The following is a 19,322-nucleotide window of genomic DNA, read 5'->3' on the forward strand; positions in this document are numbered from 1 at the left end:
ACGCTGCGGAAGCCACCGCCCGTCTTAAGGGCTAATGGTGGGCGAAAGTCAACCGTAGTTGAGGAATAAAGACAGCCGTGGCTGTGTAAGCAAAGCAGTGCTCTGCTAAGGGAAACGTGGGCTGGTAGGATTAACCCCACGGAAAAATACTCACAAAGGAACCCGGTGGGACACAATGTGGAGCCCGAGCCAGACACGTAGGTTCGCGAGGATACAGCTAGTGAAAGGCTGACAGCCAATGCTCCGCAACAAAGGCTGCCAGGGCAGCGGAGGAAGAACAATTCAAACCATTACGCATTTTTGTTCTGAAGGCCTTCCATACTGACACAGTTATGAAGCATCAGTTGGAGGCTGCAAGCCGACCTGTGAGACTGTTCTCCGTGCTCCCCCTGGTGAGGAAAGAACACGAGAGGATACAGGCTCAATACGAACACTGTAAAATCTAATGAACGTATTAGGTGTCGCCCAACCAGCAGCTCTACAGATGTCTGTTAGCGAGGAACCACGAGCTAGAGCCCAAGATGAGGCAACGCTCCGTGTGGAGTGCGCTCTCAAATTAAAGGGGCAAGGAATACCCTGAAGATTATAAGCCAGGGCGATAGTATCAACTATCCAATGAGACATCCTCTGCTTAGTGACAGCTTTCCCTTTCTGCTGGCCACCATAACAAACAAAGAGCTGGTCTGAGGTCCTGAGGCTTTGCGTGCGATCCACGTAGAGTCGCAGTGCGCGTACGGGGCACAACAAAGCCATGGTTGGGTCTGCGTCCTCCGGAGGCAGCGCTTGCAAGCTCACCACTTGGTCTCTGAAAGGAGTCGTGGGAACTTTGGGCACGTAGCCTGGTCTGGGCCTCAATGTTACGCTTGAGGCAGCAGGACCAAACTGAAGGCACGAGTCGTCAACAGAGAATGCATGTAAATCCCCTACTCTCTTCACTGAGGCCAATGCTAGCAGGGTCAGAGCTTTCATTGATAAAAGCTTCAGACTCACAGACTGCAAAGGCTCGAACGGGGGGGCCTGAAGGGCTTTCAGCACCATGGACAGGTCCCAGGGAGGAATAGAAGGAGGGCGCGAGGGGTTTAGCCTACGAGCGCCTCTTAGAAATCTAACAACCAAATCATGCTGGCCAACTGTTCTGCCGTTAATAAGTGAGTGATGAGCAGAAATAGCAGCGATATCAACTTTAATGGTGGAGGGTGACAGCCTACCGTCTAACCTATGTTGAAGATATAAAAGCACGGTGTTAATAGGGCATTCTCTGGGGTCCTCGCGTTGCGAAGAGCACCAGGTGACGAAAAGGTTCCATTTAAACGCGTAAGCCCGTCTCGTAGACGGAGCTCGTGCCGCGTTGATTGTGTTAGATACCGCTTGCGGTAAATCACCTAAACCTTGCGCGCGCTCAACGACCACACATGGAGATCCCACAGGTCGGGGCGCGGGTGCCATAATGTGCCCCCTCCTTGAGAAAGAAGGTCCTTCCTCAGGGGAATCCGCCAGGGAGGGGCTGTCGCGAGGAGCATTAACTCTGGAAACCAATTCTTGCTCGTCCAATATGGGGCGATCAGTAAAAGGCTCTCCTCGTCCTGCCTGACTTTGCACAGTGTCTGTGCGATTAAGCTCACTGGGGGGAATGCGTATTTGCGCATCCCCCGAGGCCAGCTGTGTGCCAATGCGTCCACGCCGAGGCTGCCCTCGGTTAGTGAATAAAATAGGCGACAGTGGGTATCGTCCGGCGACGCAAACAGATCTATCTGCGCACGACCGAACTTCTTCCAAATTAGCTGGACCGTCTGGGGGTGGAGTCGCCATTCGCCGGGGCGCGCAGCTCGAGAAAGCGCGTCCGCCGCTGTATTGAGCGAGCCCGGAATGTGAATGGCACGAAGGGACCTCAGATGCTTCTGACGCCAAAGGAGGAGATGACGGGCGAGATGCGACAGGTGACGGGAGCGCAAACCGCCTTGACGGTTGATATACGCAACGGTCGCAGTGTTGTCGGTGCGTACTAGTACATCCTTCCCTCGCAGCTCCGTAGCGAAGCGTACAAGTCCCAGATATACTGCCCACAACTCTCGGCAATTGATATGCCAGTGCAACTGGGGTGCTGTCCACACCCCTGAAGCCGTAAGCTCGTCGTACGTGGCACCCCAGCCCGTGTCGGACGCATCTGTATGTACAACAGCATGCCGAGCGATCTGTCTCATGGACACACCGGACCTGAGAAACGCGGGGTCCGACCACGGGGGGAATGTTAGGCGACACGCAGGTGTAATGGTTACACGATGGATGCCGGCGCGCCACGCTCTCCTCGGGACTCGATCGTGAAGCCAACGCTGAAGCGGTCTCATATGGAGCAGTCCGAGCGGTGTCACGGCCGCTGCTGCTGCCATATGCCCCAGGAGCTTTTGAAATTGTTTCAGCGGGACCGCATTCTTCCCTCGGAATGAACCGAGGCAAGTCAGAATTGACTGGACGCGCTCTTCTGTCAAACGCGCCGATAAATCGATCGAGTCCAGTTCCATCCCGAGAAAAGAGATCCTCTGCGTGGGGCAGAGTTTGCTCTTTTCCCAGTTGACCCGAAGACCCAAACGGGCGAGATGCCGAAGCGTTAAATCTCTGTGTTCGCAAAGCGTCCGTCGAGAATGCGCTATTATAAGCCAATCGTCGAGGTAAGCCAATATGCGAACGCCGCTCTCTCTGAGGGGTTTTAACGCCGCCTCTACTACTTTCGTGAACACACGGGGAGAGAGGGATAGCCCGAACGGTAAAACTTTGTACTGGTATGCCCGTCCCTCGAATGCAAACCGGAGAAACGGTCTGTGACGAGGGAGAATGGACACATGAAAGTACGCGTCTTTCAGGTCTATAGCCGCAAACCAATCTTGGGGGCGAATTGAATTGAATATTTGCTTCGGTGTTATCATCCTGAAAGACCTCCTCTGCAGAGATTTGTTCAGAACGCGCAAATCCAAGATCGGTCGTAACCCCCCGCCCTTTTTGGGTACTATAAAATACGGGCTGTAGAAGCCCGATCTCATCTCGGTTGGAGGGACCGGCTCGATCGCGTCCTTCGCCAGCAGGACTTCGACCTCTGCACGCAGTACATGTGCATCGGACGCTTTCACCGTGGTGAAACGAATGCCCGAGAATTTGGGAGTGTGCCGGTTGAATTGTATTTCGTAACCGAGGCGGACAGTGCGTAAAACCCAACGAGACGGGCTGGGAAGCTGAAGCCAAGCCCCCAGGGACCGTACGAGGGGAATTAACGGCACTACCGGGGTACCCGCGGGGGGGCGGCGGAGCGGGACAGGTGGTACTGCCGGTACGTCTGCTGGGACAGCATAAGTATCTACAGTATGTGTGTGTGTGACACTGACCTGAGCCCGCTGAGGGTGACGGTCGTCTGGTCTCCTCAGCGGAGAGCACAGACTCCGAAGAGGGTGCTGGTGGTCCCGTCTCCTCAGCGGAGAGCTGGAACTCCTCAGAACACCCGCTGGCGATAGAGGAGAGGGAGGAAGAGCATGTGAATGCCCGCTCACATCTCTCTCGATCCTCTGAAGACCTGGAGAAGGAATAGGAATGCACTCTTTTTGTGGTTTTGTGGGTGCCGGCTGAGAAGCCGGCGGAACAAAAACAAAACGAAACCAAGGATTCTCCATCCGGCCCTCTACCGGTGGAGGGAGCGGTGCCGTCACCGTCTCCCGAAGAGTGATCCCATCCGATTCCAGGTCGCCCGTCTCAGGGCCGCTTCGATTTCCGTTTACCACGGGAAGCGGGTGGGGCGGGCGGGGCGGGCTGCCGACGGCTGTTCCCCCTCCGTGGCCTGGAAGATGTTCTAGTGGGGGGGGTGGAGGCAGCCGCCGCAGGGCGCCCTCGGCGAGGAGCAGACGGGCCCGCCGGCGCTGGAGGGCGAGATGCAGGTCGCTTGCGCCGGGGCATGATCTGAGCGATCGCCTCTGTCTGCTTCTGGGCGGCGGAGAACTGCTGGGCAAAAGACTCCACCGACTCACCGAAGAGGCCAGCCTGCGACACTGGAGCGTCCAAGAACTTGTTCTTCTCCGCATCCGACATGTCGGCCAGACATAGCCATAAGTGGCGTTCCTGGACCACCATCGTGGACATGGCACGACCAATCGCCTGCGCTGTCACCTTCGTAGCGCGAAGAGCCAGGTCAGTGGCAGCCCGGAGCTCCGAAAGGACAGGCGAGTCGTGTCCTCCCTCGTGCAGATCCCTCAAGGCTTTGGCTTGGTGAACCTGCAGCAACGCCATTGCGTGCAGGGCTGAGGCCGCCTCTTCACATGCCTGGTGGGCAGCGCCCGTTAAACCGGAGGACTGTCTGCAGGCACGAGAGGGGAGGGTTGGGCGGTCCTTCCAAGAGGGAGCGTGTGCCGGACACAGCTGCATCGCGACAGCACGCTCCACGGGAGGGATCCCCGTATAACCCTTAGCGGCTCCGCTGGTGAGGGAGGTGAGGGGGGAGGGCTGAAACGGCCGTAATCTCATGGAAAACGGCGACTTCCAGGTTCTAGTCAGCTCCTCGTGCACCTCGGGGAAGAAAGGCACCGGTGGAGAGGGTTGTGAAACCCGGGCAGCTCCAAAGAACCAATCATCCAGGCGGGACGGTTCGGGCTGAGGGGGGGGAACCCACTCTAACCCTACGGTCTCCGCCGCTCGAGCGAGCACGGCCACCATCTCTGGATCGAACTCCGGCGTCCCAACCCGACCAGAGGGAGGAAGGGCGTCGGGGTCCACGTCAGGGGGAGGAGGCCCACCCTCGGATGCTGCGGCGTCGGTGGACCCGGAGGGCGGCACGATGGATTCTAGAGACATCGTAGAACACGACGCTGAAGTCTCCATCGGCACATCAACCGGCTGTGGATGAGGAGGCTGAGAGCCTGAGGACGAATCCCCCGCTCGGCTCAGCACAGTGATGCGCAGGTCGTCTTTAGAGAGCTTCACAGCCGCACCGTGGCGGCGTTCAGCACTCGCATGACGAGGGTTGCGTTTTTCCCGGAGGAAAGACAACCGTCTGCGCAAATCCACAAGGGACATGTTCTCGCAGTGAGAACACTTACCCCCAGCGAACGCTGCCTCTGCGTGCTCGATGCCCAAACACGAAAGACAACGCTCGTGACCGTCCTTCGGACCCATGTATTTGCCGCACCCAAGATCGCACGGACGAAAAGCCATCCTGAAAAGGACGCTGATGTCCGGATATACGAGAGAGTGGCTGCCTTTAACAAGGCACAAAGCTCTCTCGTATCACTCTTTTAGGGAAATTCACTCAGATGCTCAGTTGATGATGCGCACAGGGAAAGGCAACGCACACACTAAACTCAAAACAACAAACAGGTGTAGAGTCGTGGAATTAAGCGAAGCGTCCGCTGTGGTACTGCTAGTCCAACCAACTTCAGCAATCGAATCCCACCAGAGTAGAGTAGCTTCTCAGTAGCAGATACTGCCGGCTTTCGAAGCGATAAAAAGCTAATTTCCTTATTTGCACCTGCTGCTTATATACGCACCTGGCGGGGCGGCGCCAGCATTATGCAAATATCTCAATGCCAAGTTCATTGGCGTTTTAGTAGTATTCGAAGCAGATTGGTCTCTCTAAGCGAGTTCCCAATTCGTCGGTCACGACGTGACGTCGTAGTGACCGACTGAAAGGGAACATCCTTTCAGAATGTCATAGATGCTACAGAGGATGATTGGTTCCTTTTATTGTTAATTAATCTTTAGATTTGTCCTTGCGCACTGATGGTCTTGTGATGCAAATTTGTCTTCTCCTGATTTGCATATGTATGAGTCAGAGTCAAATTTCCGATTAGAGGTAATCATTGCATATTTAACTGAATCCCCAACCCTGTTTTTGAATGTGTCAATGTTGAAATAACGTCTCAGTTGTTTTCTTACAATTGTTTTATTTATGGTCATGTTATGGCTGCGTAAATAGGAGTTTAATGTGGAAATTTGCATCTGCAAAATAATTATATTTATGTTCATATTTATGTGCACAGGGTGTTTCATTTCTTCATGAACCTTATTTGCAAAATTTTAAGCCTCACTTGCTCAGCAGTTGCCCTGAGTGCTTCTCTTGATTTATAAACTCTAAGCTGTTGTCTCACCAATGTTTACTCCATTACTGCAATTAATTTACGCATTAAAGCCCAAGTTCAAAAGAACTGCAAAGCTCTCTCAAACAGTTTCCATTTTAATTAAGATTCAGAGTCTTTTTCCTAGGATAACAGTCTTTGTTTTTAGTTTGTTTTCATTTCATTCCAGGGTAAATTGTTGTTATTTAAAATCTAGTAAGGTGACTTCTTAAGGGCCGATCACACAGAACGCGTTTATGGCAGGGACATGCTCCTTTTCTATGGTTTTCTATGGACAGTGAGCATTATGTGCGCTGTTTATCCACACCAAATACCTCGCGTTTTGGCAGCCTCCCATGTCACAAGTTTTTGAAGGAGCGCTCTGAATGGAAAAGTGCCCGACGTCATTTGTAACAAACTTGGAGCAAACTAAATTTCTCAAATGCTCGCTCTATAGTTGATACAATGGTTGACTAGAAACATCAAATCAGCGCTGGACTGCTCTAAAGTGACCAAAAAAAGCCTGTGTGGTGCCTTTCCATGCTTTTAAAACACATTTGCTGTGATCTGCCTTTTAGTCAGCCTCAAAAGAAGCAGAGCAAGGGCGTCGATTTGGGTAGGGACAGTAGGGACATGTCCCTACACCAAATATCCCACTTCTCTAAGCTACATCGCCTTACTATTGGTTTTGTCTTTACTCGCTAAAATGTTTGATGTAGGCTGTTGAATAAGGATAATGTCTTCTATTTTTTCTGCTGGAGCAGATTGGGAAGAAATCTGATGGTTTGGTATTTTACTTGCCCATATATTTGTTGTTTTTGACACGTGTAACCTGAATAAATGAGTCACCTAAAATTAATATAATGACATTATTTACGTCCCCACCAATGTCAAAATCAAAATTACGCCCTTGCAGCAGAGGCTCAGACTCTCATTTGGTTTCTGTGGTGACACTTGGCAATGAGCTGGTCAAGTTTTTGTTCTGTAGTCTGGGATTTTGTTGTAATTCTGAAGAAGGAGGATGTTCTGATGTTCCCCTGATTTAGCCTCATTGTCAGCGATTGCACTATTAAGTGACTATGTCTGCTTTCATTGCTCTGATAACACTGATGAAAAAGTCTATAATGCATCTGTTTTTCATGCAGTCATTAGTGAAATGTCATTGGAGTGAGACAGAGAAAGAATAAGGGGACATTTTAGTTGGAGAATTGGCTGTGTTGGAAATTATTTCAGTCTAGACTTGTTCTTGAGACTTGTCTTTAAATTTCTTTCCGGTCATAATGCATTTGCATATCCCCTGCTTTTAAAATAATATGCCTTTAAAATGCAATTTCTAAGAAATCATGTTTCTATAATCACAGCTTGGTGAATAAGCCATTGAATATGATGAAAAAATTACTTTGGGATTATTACACCATAAAGAACAGGACTTAATGGAGCTGTATGTAGGCTTTTGACTGTAATAAATTAAAAAATTATATGCGGAGATATTTAGGAAGAATGCTAAGTTCACATATCTGTTTCTTTGAAAAACAACACTGTAGTTATTTTCTTCTTGAAATGCATTCACCATGTCGAAATGTCGAAATGTTTTTGTTTTGATCCCGCCCACTGCCAATTTTAGGCCCTATAAAATCTGTTTTATTTTCCCCAAGTTCCGTTTTATTTTTTCCCAAATTCCATTTTGTCGGTTTTATTTTAACTCTTTCACCGCCAGCGTTTTTAAAAAAAGTTGCCAGCCAGCACCAGCGTTTTTCATGATTTTCACAACAGTTTAATGCCTTCCAGAAAATGTTCTTCTTCAAATATATAAACATAAAATATACCAAATGAAAGAACAGACCCTGTATTGTTTCATCCTACCTTCAGTAGTTCTTTTGTAATCAGCTTTTGAATATGGGTAGGTTTCTGCAAAAACACCACATTTTGAGCAAAAAGCAGAGATAATTCCATTTTAGTGACGGGCTTTTCATAGAGTTTCCATTCAGAGCGATCTTAAAAACAGACACGGACATGCAGCAGCTTGCCATAGGGCAATACTTCCTGGTTTAAAAAGTTGCAGAAGCCACCTAGTGGATAATAGCAGTATTGCGGAAAGATGAAAAATCTCGTCATTGGCGAGGAAGCGTTTTCTCTTGATTGACAAGATATCTCGTCAATGGCGGGGAAAGAGTTAAGCAAATTCCGCTTTGTCCGTGTTAAATTTTTGGCAATTATTTTTTTGGCCCTTTACTGTTATTTTAGTCATAAAAAGATTGTGCCTTTAATGTTAATGATTATATGGACACAAATACAATAGGAATTGCCTTAAATTTGATTAAGGTAACACTTTTTCACATTCCCTGTTTGCGGTAGGGCTGCTCGATTATGGGGAATACGGGATAACACGATTACTTAATGACTATAAAAACATGCTTTACTCAATTCAATGCATTGTTTAGTGTTGTTGAAGAAGGCTACGCGTGTCAAAGCAGTGGTGCCTTCAGAAGTGCTAAACACATCAGTCCAGCGAAACGTGATCCATATTTTAAACACAATCGCTTGAAATTCATATAACTTTACAAAATTCACAGGATTATTACTTACTGATCTGACATCGGACAGCATGAGCGCGCAACTCTCTGCACATGCGAATGAAAGAGAGACAGAGAGCGGTCTTGATGCAGATAATTATTTAAACGCAAGGGATAGTTTGCCTCAGCTCGCTTGAAACGCATAAAACTGAACAAATACATGAGGATTTGTGTTCAAACTTCGGACAGATGCGAGAGCGCGTGCACGTGAGAGAGACTTGGATGAGAGAGTGCATGTATCTTTGCGCTTCCAGTCAACGGAATGTTGACAAAACTTAAAATTAACAGTTCTCCGGTCACATAAAAGTCATGTGGGAATTGCTAGGAACTGAGTGCTTAGCGGCAAACTTCTTATTTTTTTGCTGACGAAAGCAGAGTCGTGGAGAGCAGCTTCGCCCTCCCCCTCTTCGCCATGCATTTCCCCCAGACATACGTTCTTCTCCCACACAAAAACAGAATTTTATTCAAAATATGTAAAATTCCGCGAAATTCCGCGTTAACACTAGATTCCGTGTTAATTCGCCAATTCCGCATTCCGTCTGTGATTCCGTGATCGCGGAAATTATAGGGCCCTACAATTTACCCAGTAGTGTATTTTGACAGCTTGCGGTTGCAATTATTATGGTTACTGAAATGAGACTGCAATGGTCCATAAATGTGACCTCCGGAGGACATGACCTCTGAAATGAGCTGCAGATTGAGTTATAAAAATCCATGGGATTGTAATGAAAAAAAAAATAAAAGATAAACTGACAATGCAAAGCATGATTCTTTCCATAGTCAGTTGCGCTTCTGTAGGTGTCTGGCAACCCATGCGAGCATTGAGCAAAAAACATCTACAATATTTTGAATTTAGACTGCGGTACCAAGTTCAACCTATAGATATCAATAATACATACTGCTCCTTTAAGTCAGTCCAGTGCCTATTAATTATTTAGTTTGTTTGCATCACTGGGTGTTGGTGTCAAACATAATCTCCTCCTAGGACAAAGTGTGTGGGAATTTGTACTTTTGGTATATAAATACATGCATGTGTTTGGATCATATTTTTTTTATTTCCTCTGTGTGAGCATTTTTCCCCACAACTTTGAAAGAATTTTTTTTATTTCCTTTCATGTACAGTACACACACAGTAAGAGTCTCAGTTGCAGGTCCTCTTTGATGCTGTAGGGTCAGTGACAGGTGTTTTACTGCAGGTGCTCCTTGCCAGAATAATAAAAAGGAGCCTTTGTCATTTTTTTCTAGCAGTCTCTTGTAGTTTTCTATAAATGAGATGCATGTTTTCCCAAAATAGTTTGATGCTTATACCGTCATGTTTAATTAATTTACGAGATAAATAATAATAATGCCAGTTCAATAAGTGCTTTCATATTTTTTGGTGACATTGGTGTGACTGTGTTTTATGTTTGTTCAATGTTTATCATTCATAAAGTTACATAATGTAGATTGTGTAAAATTGATTGGCACTATTTTGCTATGATTTCCTTAGAAAAATAAAAATAGTTATAAACTACATTTCAGCCTGATCTTTTTTTGTTAATTTCTCCAGTTGGTATATCTACCTTAATATTTAATTATTTCTTTCAGGGTGAGTGGTTGTGTTTGAATTGTCAAACACAGAGGGCTCTAGCTGGACAGCTGGGAGACTTGGCATCCACAATAACCAAGCCAACAGTCACCCCAAAAACAGAGTTGGTCAAGACCCCTGTGACTGCACCCACTCCACAACCATCACCTGATAAACAAGTAGAGCAGATGCAAACTGCTCCTACATCTGCAGCAGAAGTGATGATTTCTTCTGTCCACGCACCTTCTGTGGCTTCAATCACAAATGCTGCTTCTACAATCAATCAGCAGTCTGTTCTTGCTCCAGTCCCTATTGCCGACATCAAAGTGAAGGTGGATACAGCTCTCAAGAGTATGTTGAGTATGCCGGCAACAGCTGTAGAGGAAAGAGATGTGATGGCACCAATACAAACTGCAGAGTCTCAGAAATCTGTTGTTAGTGGTGCTGAGGTCATTTTAAAAGAAACAGGCAAAAACATTGAAGGCCCTGGTGAGAAACAACCTGCACCAGGATCAGTTTTGATACATCCACCATTGCCAATTGGGACTGATAAAGAAAAGGTATTGCATACAGGAAGCAGTTTTTGACCTATAATTAAATACATGGTTTCATTGTGTTGTGTTTTATGGTACTTTATGTTGTATAAAAAATGCATAAAATAAACAGGTGACCGCATATTATTTAATGTTGTTCTGTTTTTTTTTAAATGCAGGTTAAAGAGATTACAGAAACTACTCCAGTTCTTATTGATGAACATAAGGACAGTGTTGTGATACAAATGGATACAAGTCTTCCCAAAATTTGTGAGCTAGCTGAAGTAGAGACCTTAAAAGTTGCAGATATTAAAGACCAAGATGGACAAGACATCTTATCAGTTTCAGCAGAATCGTATAGCTCGGCTGAAGAGGAGCTCAAGGAAATACAGAGAGTTGGTGAAATATCCATTAAAGAAACAGGTACAAAACTGTTGGCTGTCAAATCACCGGATACCATAAAACAATACAATGAAGACAGCAGTGGAAGTGAATCTTCCCCTCAGATACAGCGACGAAGAGTAAGGCCTGCTTCCTCCAGCAGTGAGGACTACATTAATTCTGGAGATGATGAAGAATTCATTCGAAGACAACTTATGCACATGGGGGCAGATGAGAGCTTCGTACTATCTGATGAGGAAAACCAAATCATAGAAGATGTAAGTGAGAAGGTACAAACTCAGCAAGAAACCAGAGAGGTTAAACATGGAGATGAAAAGAAGCCAAAACGTGTATTAAAGAAGCTCTCTGTAGAGCCTGAGGAGTGGTCTGATAATAGTCTTTATTCATATGTCCAAGAGAATCAGTTTGCTCAGCTCATCCCTGTCTCAGAAGCATTAGAAGAAACCAGAGTGGAAATAGATGTTTCAGATGACAATGATAAGATAACATCTACTGACTTTGATGCCACAGCAGTTGCCAGTGTGCAAAAATCTCCCATTAGACAGATTACAGATGAGAGTTTAATCGAAGACTCGTCTAAAGGCAATGGGTCTTCTAGTGTGCAGGTGTCCAGCATCACACCAGGAACAGCTTCTCCTACTTCCGTGTCCTCTATTGATGAAGACAGTGATAGTAGCCCAAGTCAAAAAAAGGCTAGGGCAGAGAGTAAGCAACAAAAAAGGCCAAAACACAGACCACAGGGCCAGGGCCTTCCAATCGTAGAGGACTCATCTGAGGATGATAAGGTACGTGAGAAAAAATATCAGCTAATGGCGGAGGCTGGAGATGTTGATCAGCAACAGTTAAGAAAGGTCACGAAAAAATCCAAGACTGAAAGGGTTGATGGAGCTGTACGAAGAAGGAGTGATCATTTGACCAAAACTAATAAGTTACAGCATGTTTCAGGAATGAGGGAACTGAAGTCTTCATCGTTCTCTGACCTTTCACCAAGTTTTGAATCTGAACCAGAGAGTGACGAATGGGAATACAGAACATTATCATCGGAAACACACGAGAGGCATGATGTTGGAAAAAAGCCATTAAAAAGTGCAGAGGAGGCATATGAGGAAATGATGCAGAAAGCACAGGAATATAAAACATTAGAAAAATTTACACCACCTGATATTGAACCACTATATGGGGGTATGTTGATAGAGGACTATGCTTATGATACTTTAGTTGAGGAACATGAACAGACTGTACCAGCTATTTGTACAGTCACTCAGGATCAAGACTTAAGAAAAGTATCTGAGTCTGTAAGAATTCTAATGGCACCAGAAGAGGCTTATGAGGAGATGATGCATAAAAGGAAAGACATCTTTCAAAAACAACAGGAAGCTAAGCAAGTGGAAGAAACAAAACTTTCCACATTTTTGCCACTTGATGTCAGTGATACTTGTTATGTAACTATTGCTGGAATTGATGCACTTACCACAGATTCAACTGAAAAGCCATTGTTGCAGGCTGAGGATGCCTATGATGATCTGTTGAACAAACAAAAAGATGTTTTAACACCAGGAACAAGTCCAACCCAATCTTCACCCATATCTCCAGCCTCTCCTCTATCTCTATCAGAGTCATCATATGAATCTCCTGAGGTGATATTAATCCCCTCAAGTGGGGAAGAAGATGTTGCAGATGAACCTATTGAATGCATTTTGGAACCTTACATTACAGAATCAACTAAAGATGAATCTGAAAAAAAAGCTTTATATCCCATTCCTGACCTAAAAATCACTCAGTGCTCCTCTGGTGAAGAAGAAGTCGATGAGGAAGACAGTTTCAAACAAGAAGTAATATCTGAGCCCACTGATGTTCCTCAGAATGAGGACAAGCCAAAAGAAACTGGTGAAATTGCAGAACCAGAAGCTTCAGAAGAATCATTTCAGGGTGATCCCATTTCTATAATTTGTGAAATTCCTTTATCAAAACACGAGGCAGCTAAAAATCTTCCAGTTTGTGATTCAAGAATATCTCCACTATCTCCACCAACATCTCCAGGCATTTCATCACCAGATTCATATATAGAGTCAACAATGGCACCACCATCCTCTCCAAGTTCTGGCCAGACACCTGAACCAACTACTCCAGCAAGCCCCAGTATTGTTGAAATCTCTTCTCCAGTTGTAATTCATATGCCAGACGTTTCTGAGCCAGACACATCGCCTGGAACTGTTCCCCTTGTTTCCTCCACACAAATGGTTGTAGCCCCATTGCCAGTCACTACAACTCCACCCCGTGTCTCAGCAATTGCTGCAACTCCTGAGGTTCCTGTTTCTAATAGAATACTAGGTCCAAAACCAATCCCTGCTCCCAAACCTAAAAAAACTATCCAGGAAACAATCCAAAAATATACTTTTGATTTAACTTCTCAAGAATTAGATGAAAAAGCCTGTACCACTCACATGTTTGAACCAACTCCAGATTCAAAATCAGCCACTATAGAGAAACAAAAAGTTGCACCAGTGACTGATTCACAGATAGAACAAAACAAAACTCTAATTTCAAGCCATAGTACTGTTCCAGTATCTGTAGCAGCTCCATCTTATCCTGCAACTACTACTGCTACACATTGTATACAAACTACTGTTGTTGTTCAAATGCCAACCCTGGTTACATCTTCATCTCAGTCTCCACATCATGTGGCTTGTCAAGTACGTCCTCTAGCCTATGCCCCAGTTTCAGCTTCAGTCTCGGTAGTAGATCAAGTGGCAATTTCTGTCCAATCAATAGCATCAGCATCAGTACCAGAAATGGTTGTTTCTATGGCCCAAACCAGCTGTGTTCAAAAACCTGATCATTATTCAAAGGAAAGCAAATCAGAATCAGCACCCCCACCAGGAAAAACCCCACCTATTTCAGCCCTGGCAGGTCATATAGAGCCTTTTGTTGCAAAAACAGTCTCTGTTGTTTCTCCTACTAGTACAACAACTTATGCTTTTGGAGCCTCACTCTCAGAACCAGTTCAACCAATTTTAGATCTTCAGCCAGTGGTTGTGGAAATACAGCAAAAGCATGTGCCAGATGATAGATCAGCTACAGTGTTTCAATTACAACCAGTTTCACAAACCATTTCTCCTGCTGTGCAGACACAGCAAGGTAAAGTTGTAGATGTATTGCCAAATTTTGAAAATGTGTCTATGATTAACCAGACGGCTCAAAATATCATTGTTAACTCAGAAGTTAAAACAACTACTGGTGATGGTAGAGGGCACCCTGTTATTGTTAGTGTTTCTCCTTTAACATGTACAGCCATTGCTCCACCTTCATCTGGTGCTATAATGGCAACTGCTTTTGTCACTGATTCAACAGATCCACTTACTGTGAAGAAACCTACTGTAATTGCTGTCTCTCAAGAAAGAACTGATAAACCAGTCATTGAATTCCCACCTCCACCCACAGTTTCCCCACCAGAATTGCCCTGTAGCACTGTACCCAAATTGGATTTGAACCAGCTAATGACTGTTTGCACTTCTTCATCAGTTACAGCAACTCTGCCTGAACCCTCACCAACTGTGACCCCAACACACAAATCCCCACCTCCTGTTCCACCCAAACCAGTCTGTATTCCACCAGGATTGGTATTTAATCACAGAGCAAGAGAGAGTGTAAAACCACCAACTAGCCCTGATCCAGTAGTTGTTCATGCAGTTCGTGCTGCAACTTTACCAAGAACAAAAGAACCCCCAAATGCATTGTCATTAAGTTTGACTGCCCCTGTTAATTGTCAGCATAGTGCTTCATCACCAAAATCACCTATGTCCCCTAGATTTGCCAGAACTTTGGAAACATATGTGGTGATAACATTACCCTCAGAACCAGGGTCACCTGTGGAGAGCATTACAACCCAAGCCCCGACGCGAAGATCGTCATTACCAACTCCAAGGCAGCAGGTTCCTTGTGATGCTCCACAAATGTTTGCTCCATTTGCTGTAGTGGATGCACCTGTGACAGCACTTTCTGAGCAAATCATTGCAGCCCCACCAGAAGTAACCTTAGTTCCCCCTACAGCAGCTAAACAAATTACACAAAATATATTAGCACCTTGTATAACTGTTCCAGTGGCACCAGTTTCTGCTCTACAAACAGTGTTTTCAGAACCATTTGAAGTGGTATCAAGAAGTGTAGCACAAACAATGACTGTTCCATGTGCCACAGTAGAGAAAAAAATGCAGTCTGCACTGTTTACAACAACATATGATTCCTCAATTGCTCAACCTGTAATGATTTCAGCACCAGTTGTAACTGCCCCACCTCCAATGTTTACTTCACCAGTTACAATTGCTCCTCCTGAAATGTTGTTAGCACCAGCTGACATTGCTCCCCCTGCAATGGTTTCAACACCAATTGAAATTGCTACACCTCCAATGGTTTCAGCAGCAACTGTTGCAGCAGCACCACATGTTTCCATGGAACCGACAACATTTTCAGCACCAGAATACACTGCGCCTACTATGGTTTCTCGATTTCCAGTTGCTTCAGCATCAGTGGTGCTTACAACAAAACCATCTAAGGAGGCAATAGTAGCCCCACTGTCTGAACCATTTGCACAGTATGCAGTGAGTGAAGTACGTCAGGAGCCCGAAACACAACAAATGCAGACAACATATTCTGCACCAATAACAATAACCCAGATTCCAATTTCAACTCAAAATAAAGGCATTCAAGGTTTGGATGTGGAGGAAGTATTAATTGTCTCAGCTGCAGAGGATGAATTAAATAGGCTGGGTTCATCTGCGGTTTCAAAAACACCATTCCAAGAACAGCATAAATTATATGAGCAAAAACAAGAACCCCAAGCATTGTCTAGTGCAGCTGCTGTGACATCAATACCAGCCACATTTACCCAATTTACAAAATCAATTGAGAGTCAAGAAATACATGGACAAGATAAAGTTGTATCAAGCATGAGCCAAGTCTATACTGCAGTCTCAAAAACTGAGCAGCATCCTGAGAAATTACCTAAACTTGTAACTCAAGTGGTCACTACTGAAGTGCAAAGAACTACAACTGTGTCCGTTGTTCAGGAGAGGATACCGGTTAAGCCAATACCTGAACCTATGAGTGCTCCAGTCCTAATTCAACCAGAAGTCCACCCAAAACCCAAACAAAATGAAAGAGTACACTACCCTAGTGATGTTATAGATCTTACAAAATTTAAAGTCAATGTTACAATGACTGATCAAGGAATGGATCTCACAGCGCCAGATTCAAGTAAGTCATCCTTGTCAAGTGAATCAAGTGACAAGCGACAGGCTACTGTTGTACAGCCAGAAATTGTGAATCTTAGTGCTGAAATTATTCCTACTACAACACTCTCTGTTGTAACTGATAGCATAACAATTGTCACTTGCACAGCTACAATTACCTACACTAACAATAGCATAGTAGAGAAGCCTTTGGACCTTGGAAATGCTACTTCAGTACCTCTTCCACTTACCACATACAGCCCATTTGTGCCACTTGCACAGATAGTGTATAGACCTGTAAATTGTCAACCTAAACCCATAACCTGTGCAGAGATCCCTGTTAACCTGTCATACAGAACTGCAGGCACACCCACTCCTCTAATGCCTGTTACAGTAGCCCCCAGTTTCACAAATGGCGCTGTTGGTATACCAATGCATTTAGAGCCAACTGCAACTGGACCTGTAGACCTTACCACTTCTAAGCCACTGAGAACCATGGTTGCATTGTCATCCTCTTCTGGGGTGGTCACAACTGTTGTGGAGGATAATGGTACACCAGTGGATCTTACATCAGGAAGACAAACTGTTTGCTGTGATGTCATTTACAAGCTTCCTTTCACAGGGAGCTGCAGAACACAGCCACCAGTGATCACACATCCAGACAACCAATCTGATTTCAGAGAAGATCAGTATCATAATGCCACAACACCTGTCATTGAAGATCTCAGTACCATGAAAGTGTCAATATCAGACAGTAACTTCAAAGAGACTGAACTCATTGATTATAAAAGAAAGAATGGATTCACCTATAAGAATGGGGCATCTGAAGGGGCTGTTGATTTGACATCGTCCAAACTATCAACAGGTCAGTGTATCAGTAAATATGTATTCTTAATGTTAAATGTTAAGTATATTTTTTTATTTTTTTATTAATTTAAGTTTAATGTTAATAATAAAAAAAATTGTAGTTCACTCTATGAATATCTTGGTCTTTATTTTTGTATTTTTCTGTTCTTGTTTTTTAAACAGATGCATGCATTTGCCTCCGTGTTGTCCCTCAGTGTTTTGGCTTTGCATCCTGCTAATCTGATGACACTGACAAGATCTTTGCATGCTGTTTGGTTTTCATTTCATTGTTCATTAGTTAATACTGCATGGCTTCAGCACTGGGAAATAGAGCAATTGTTAATTTCAATACTGATGTTGCTGTTGGTTCTTTTTCCTGACCTGACAGATGAAGCTTTAGACTATTCAAAGAAAGGCACTTTGGCATTTACTGGGATCACCGCTGCTACACATTCTGATGGAACCTCATTTGGCATGAATAGTTTGCTAAGATCTTCAAATGGCATTGTTTATTCATCGGTTGGTGCCCCTGTGCCATCCACATATGCAGTTACTACCCAGCCAGGTTCAATATTTAGCACAACGTACAATAGTCAAAATCAGCATACTCCATATGACTTTATTCATACCACAGGCACAGACCAATCAATATTTCCACAATTTGATTTATCAAAGGATAGTCTACCTTCTGCATTGGCCAGTCTCCTTCCTTCACTGACAGTCTTTCCTGAGCTCTACTCTGATGCTACCCTTGAGGCAATAGCAGCCTCTCTAGACACATTGGTATCTCCAAATTTTCCTGATTTGGATGACAGCAAGAGCCAGCAGTACAAGGCTGAACATGAGTTTTTACAATTGGAAAAGTTAAAGCAGCTGTGTCTCGCTGAAGAGCTTGAATGGGAAAGACAAGAAATACAGCGCTACCGTGAGCAAGAACAATTCATTGTTCAGAAAGAGCTGGAAGAGCTTCAGAACATGAAGCAACACCTTCTAATGCATCAAGAAGAGGAACGAAAAGCCCATATAATTCTTCAACAAGAAACTTTTGCACAGCAGCAAGTTCAGTTGGAGCAAATTCATAGATTGCAGCAACAACTCCAGCAACAACTAGAAGAGCAAAAGGTATATCCATATGGGTTTGGACAAAGTGAAGTGAAATCCCCACCTACCAGCTCAGACATTATACTTGAGTCTAAATATGCTGGTGAAGATAATGGACAGTACTTGCCAGTAAGGGATGAAAACTCCATGCCATCTGCAGTGACAGTTAATGACACTACACTTGGTCATAACTGGCCAACAACCACCTCTGGTGCTTTTACTCAGTATGATTCAAACATTCCAATGTCAGTGAGTGCTCAGACAAAAGAGCAAATGCAGATGTCTACAAACCTGCCTGATACAGCAAAGCAACATCAAAATGTAGATTTTAGTGGGAAGAAATTCATTGAAAGTGGTGTTCAAACAGATGATGAAGATGATGTTGAGAGGATTCCTCCTGGTAGAAGAAGAAGATGTAAGAGAAGTACAGACAGCTGTGCGCAAACTGATGATGAGGATCAGGATGAATGGGACGTCCCTGTTCGGAGCAGACGCAGGTCTCGTTCTAGTAGATATACTGATGGAGAGAAGGGTAAAAGCTCTAAGGTGTCAAGTATTGCAATTCAGACTGTAGCAGAGATTTCAGTTCAAACAGAACATTCAGGGACTATTAGGAGATCTCCGGTCCGGGCTCAGGTGGACACTAAAGTCAATTTTCACAGGGATGGCCAAACAGAAAGTGACTCAGATATTACATCTGACAAAGACAAAAAACGTTCAGTTTTCACCGAGACAAGTGTTAGCACACACCTTATTGCTGATAATGTTGGAGTTACCAAATCTCCAAAGGTATTATGCTCTCCACATTCTCCAGTGTCACCTGGCAAAAGTGCACAGAAAATGCTTACTGCTGAATCGTCAAAACATCTGAGTAGCCCAAGATCACTACAGACTTCACAGCGATCTCTGTGTGACCCTAAGTCACATAGTCCAACAACAGAGAACAGAATGATGTACCAGTACTCAGACACCTACACAGTAAGTAC

The 19,322-nt window shown here is 44.8% G+C and overlaps 1 protein-coding gene across 5 annotated transcripts in view; it reads left to right on the forward strand.

The window, feature by feature from the left end:
- The window catches only part of pclob (piccolo presynaptic cytomatrix protein b), a 93,936-nt gene that overhangs the window by 38,472 nt on the left and 36,142 nt on the right, over positions 1–19,322 (forward strand). For all 5 annotated transcript variants that reach the window (XM_065283537.1, XM_065283535.1, XM_065283538.1 and 2 more), the window contains exons 16-18: positions 10,247–10,786; positions 10,939–17,254; positions 17,624–19,314. In XM_065283537.1, coding sequence (XP_065139609.1) covers positions 10,247–10,786; positions 10,939–17,254; positions 17,624–19,314 — 8,547 coding nt within the window. The remainder of the gene's footprint in view (positions 1–10,246; positions 10,787–10,938; positions 17,255–17,623; positions 19,315–19,322) is intronic.

Source organism: Paramisgurnus dabryanus, chromosome 9 (assembly GCF_030506205.2).
Source record: "Paramisgurnus dabryanus chromosome 9, PD_genome_1.1, whole genome shotgun sequence".
NCBI classification, from domain to species: domain Eukaryota; kingdom Metazoa; phylum Chordata; class Actinopteri; order Cypriniformes; family Cobitidae; genus Paramisgurnus; species Paramisgurnus dabryanus.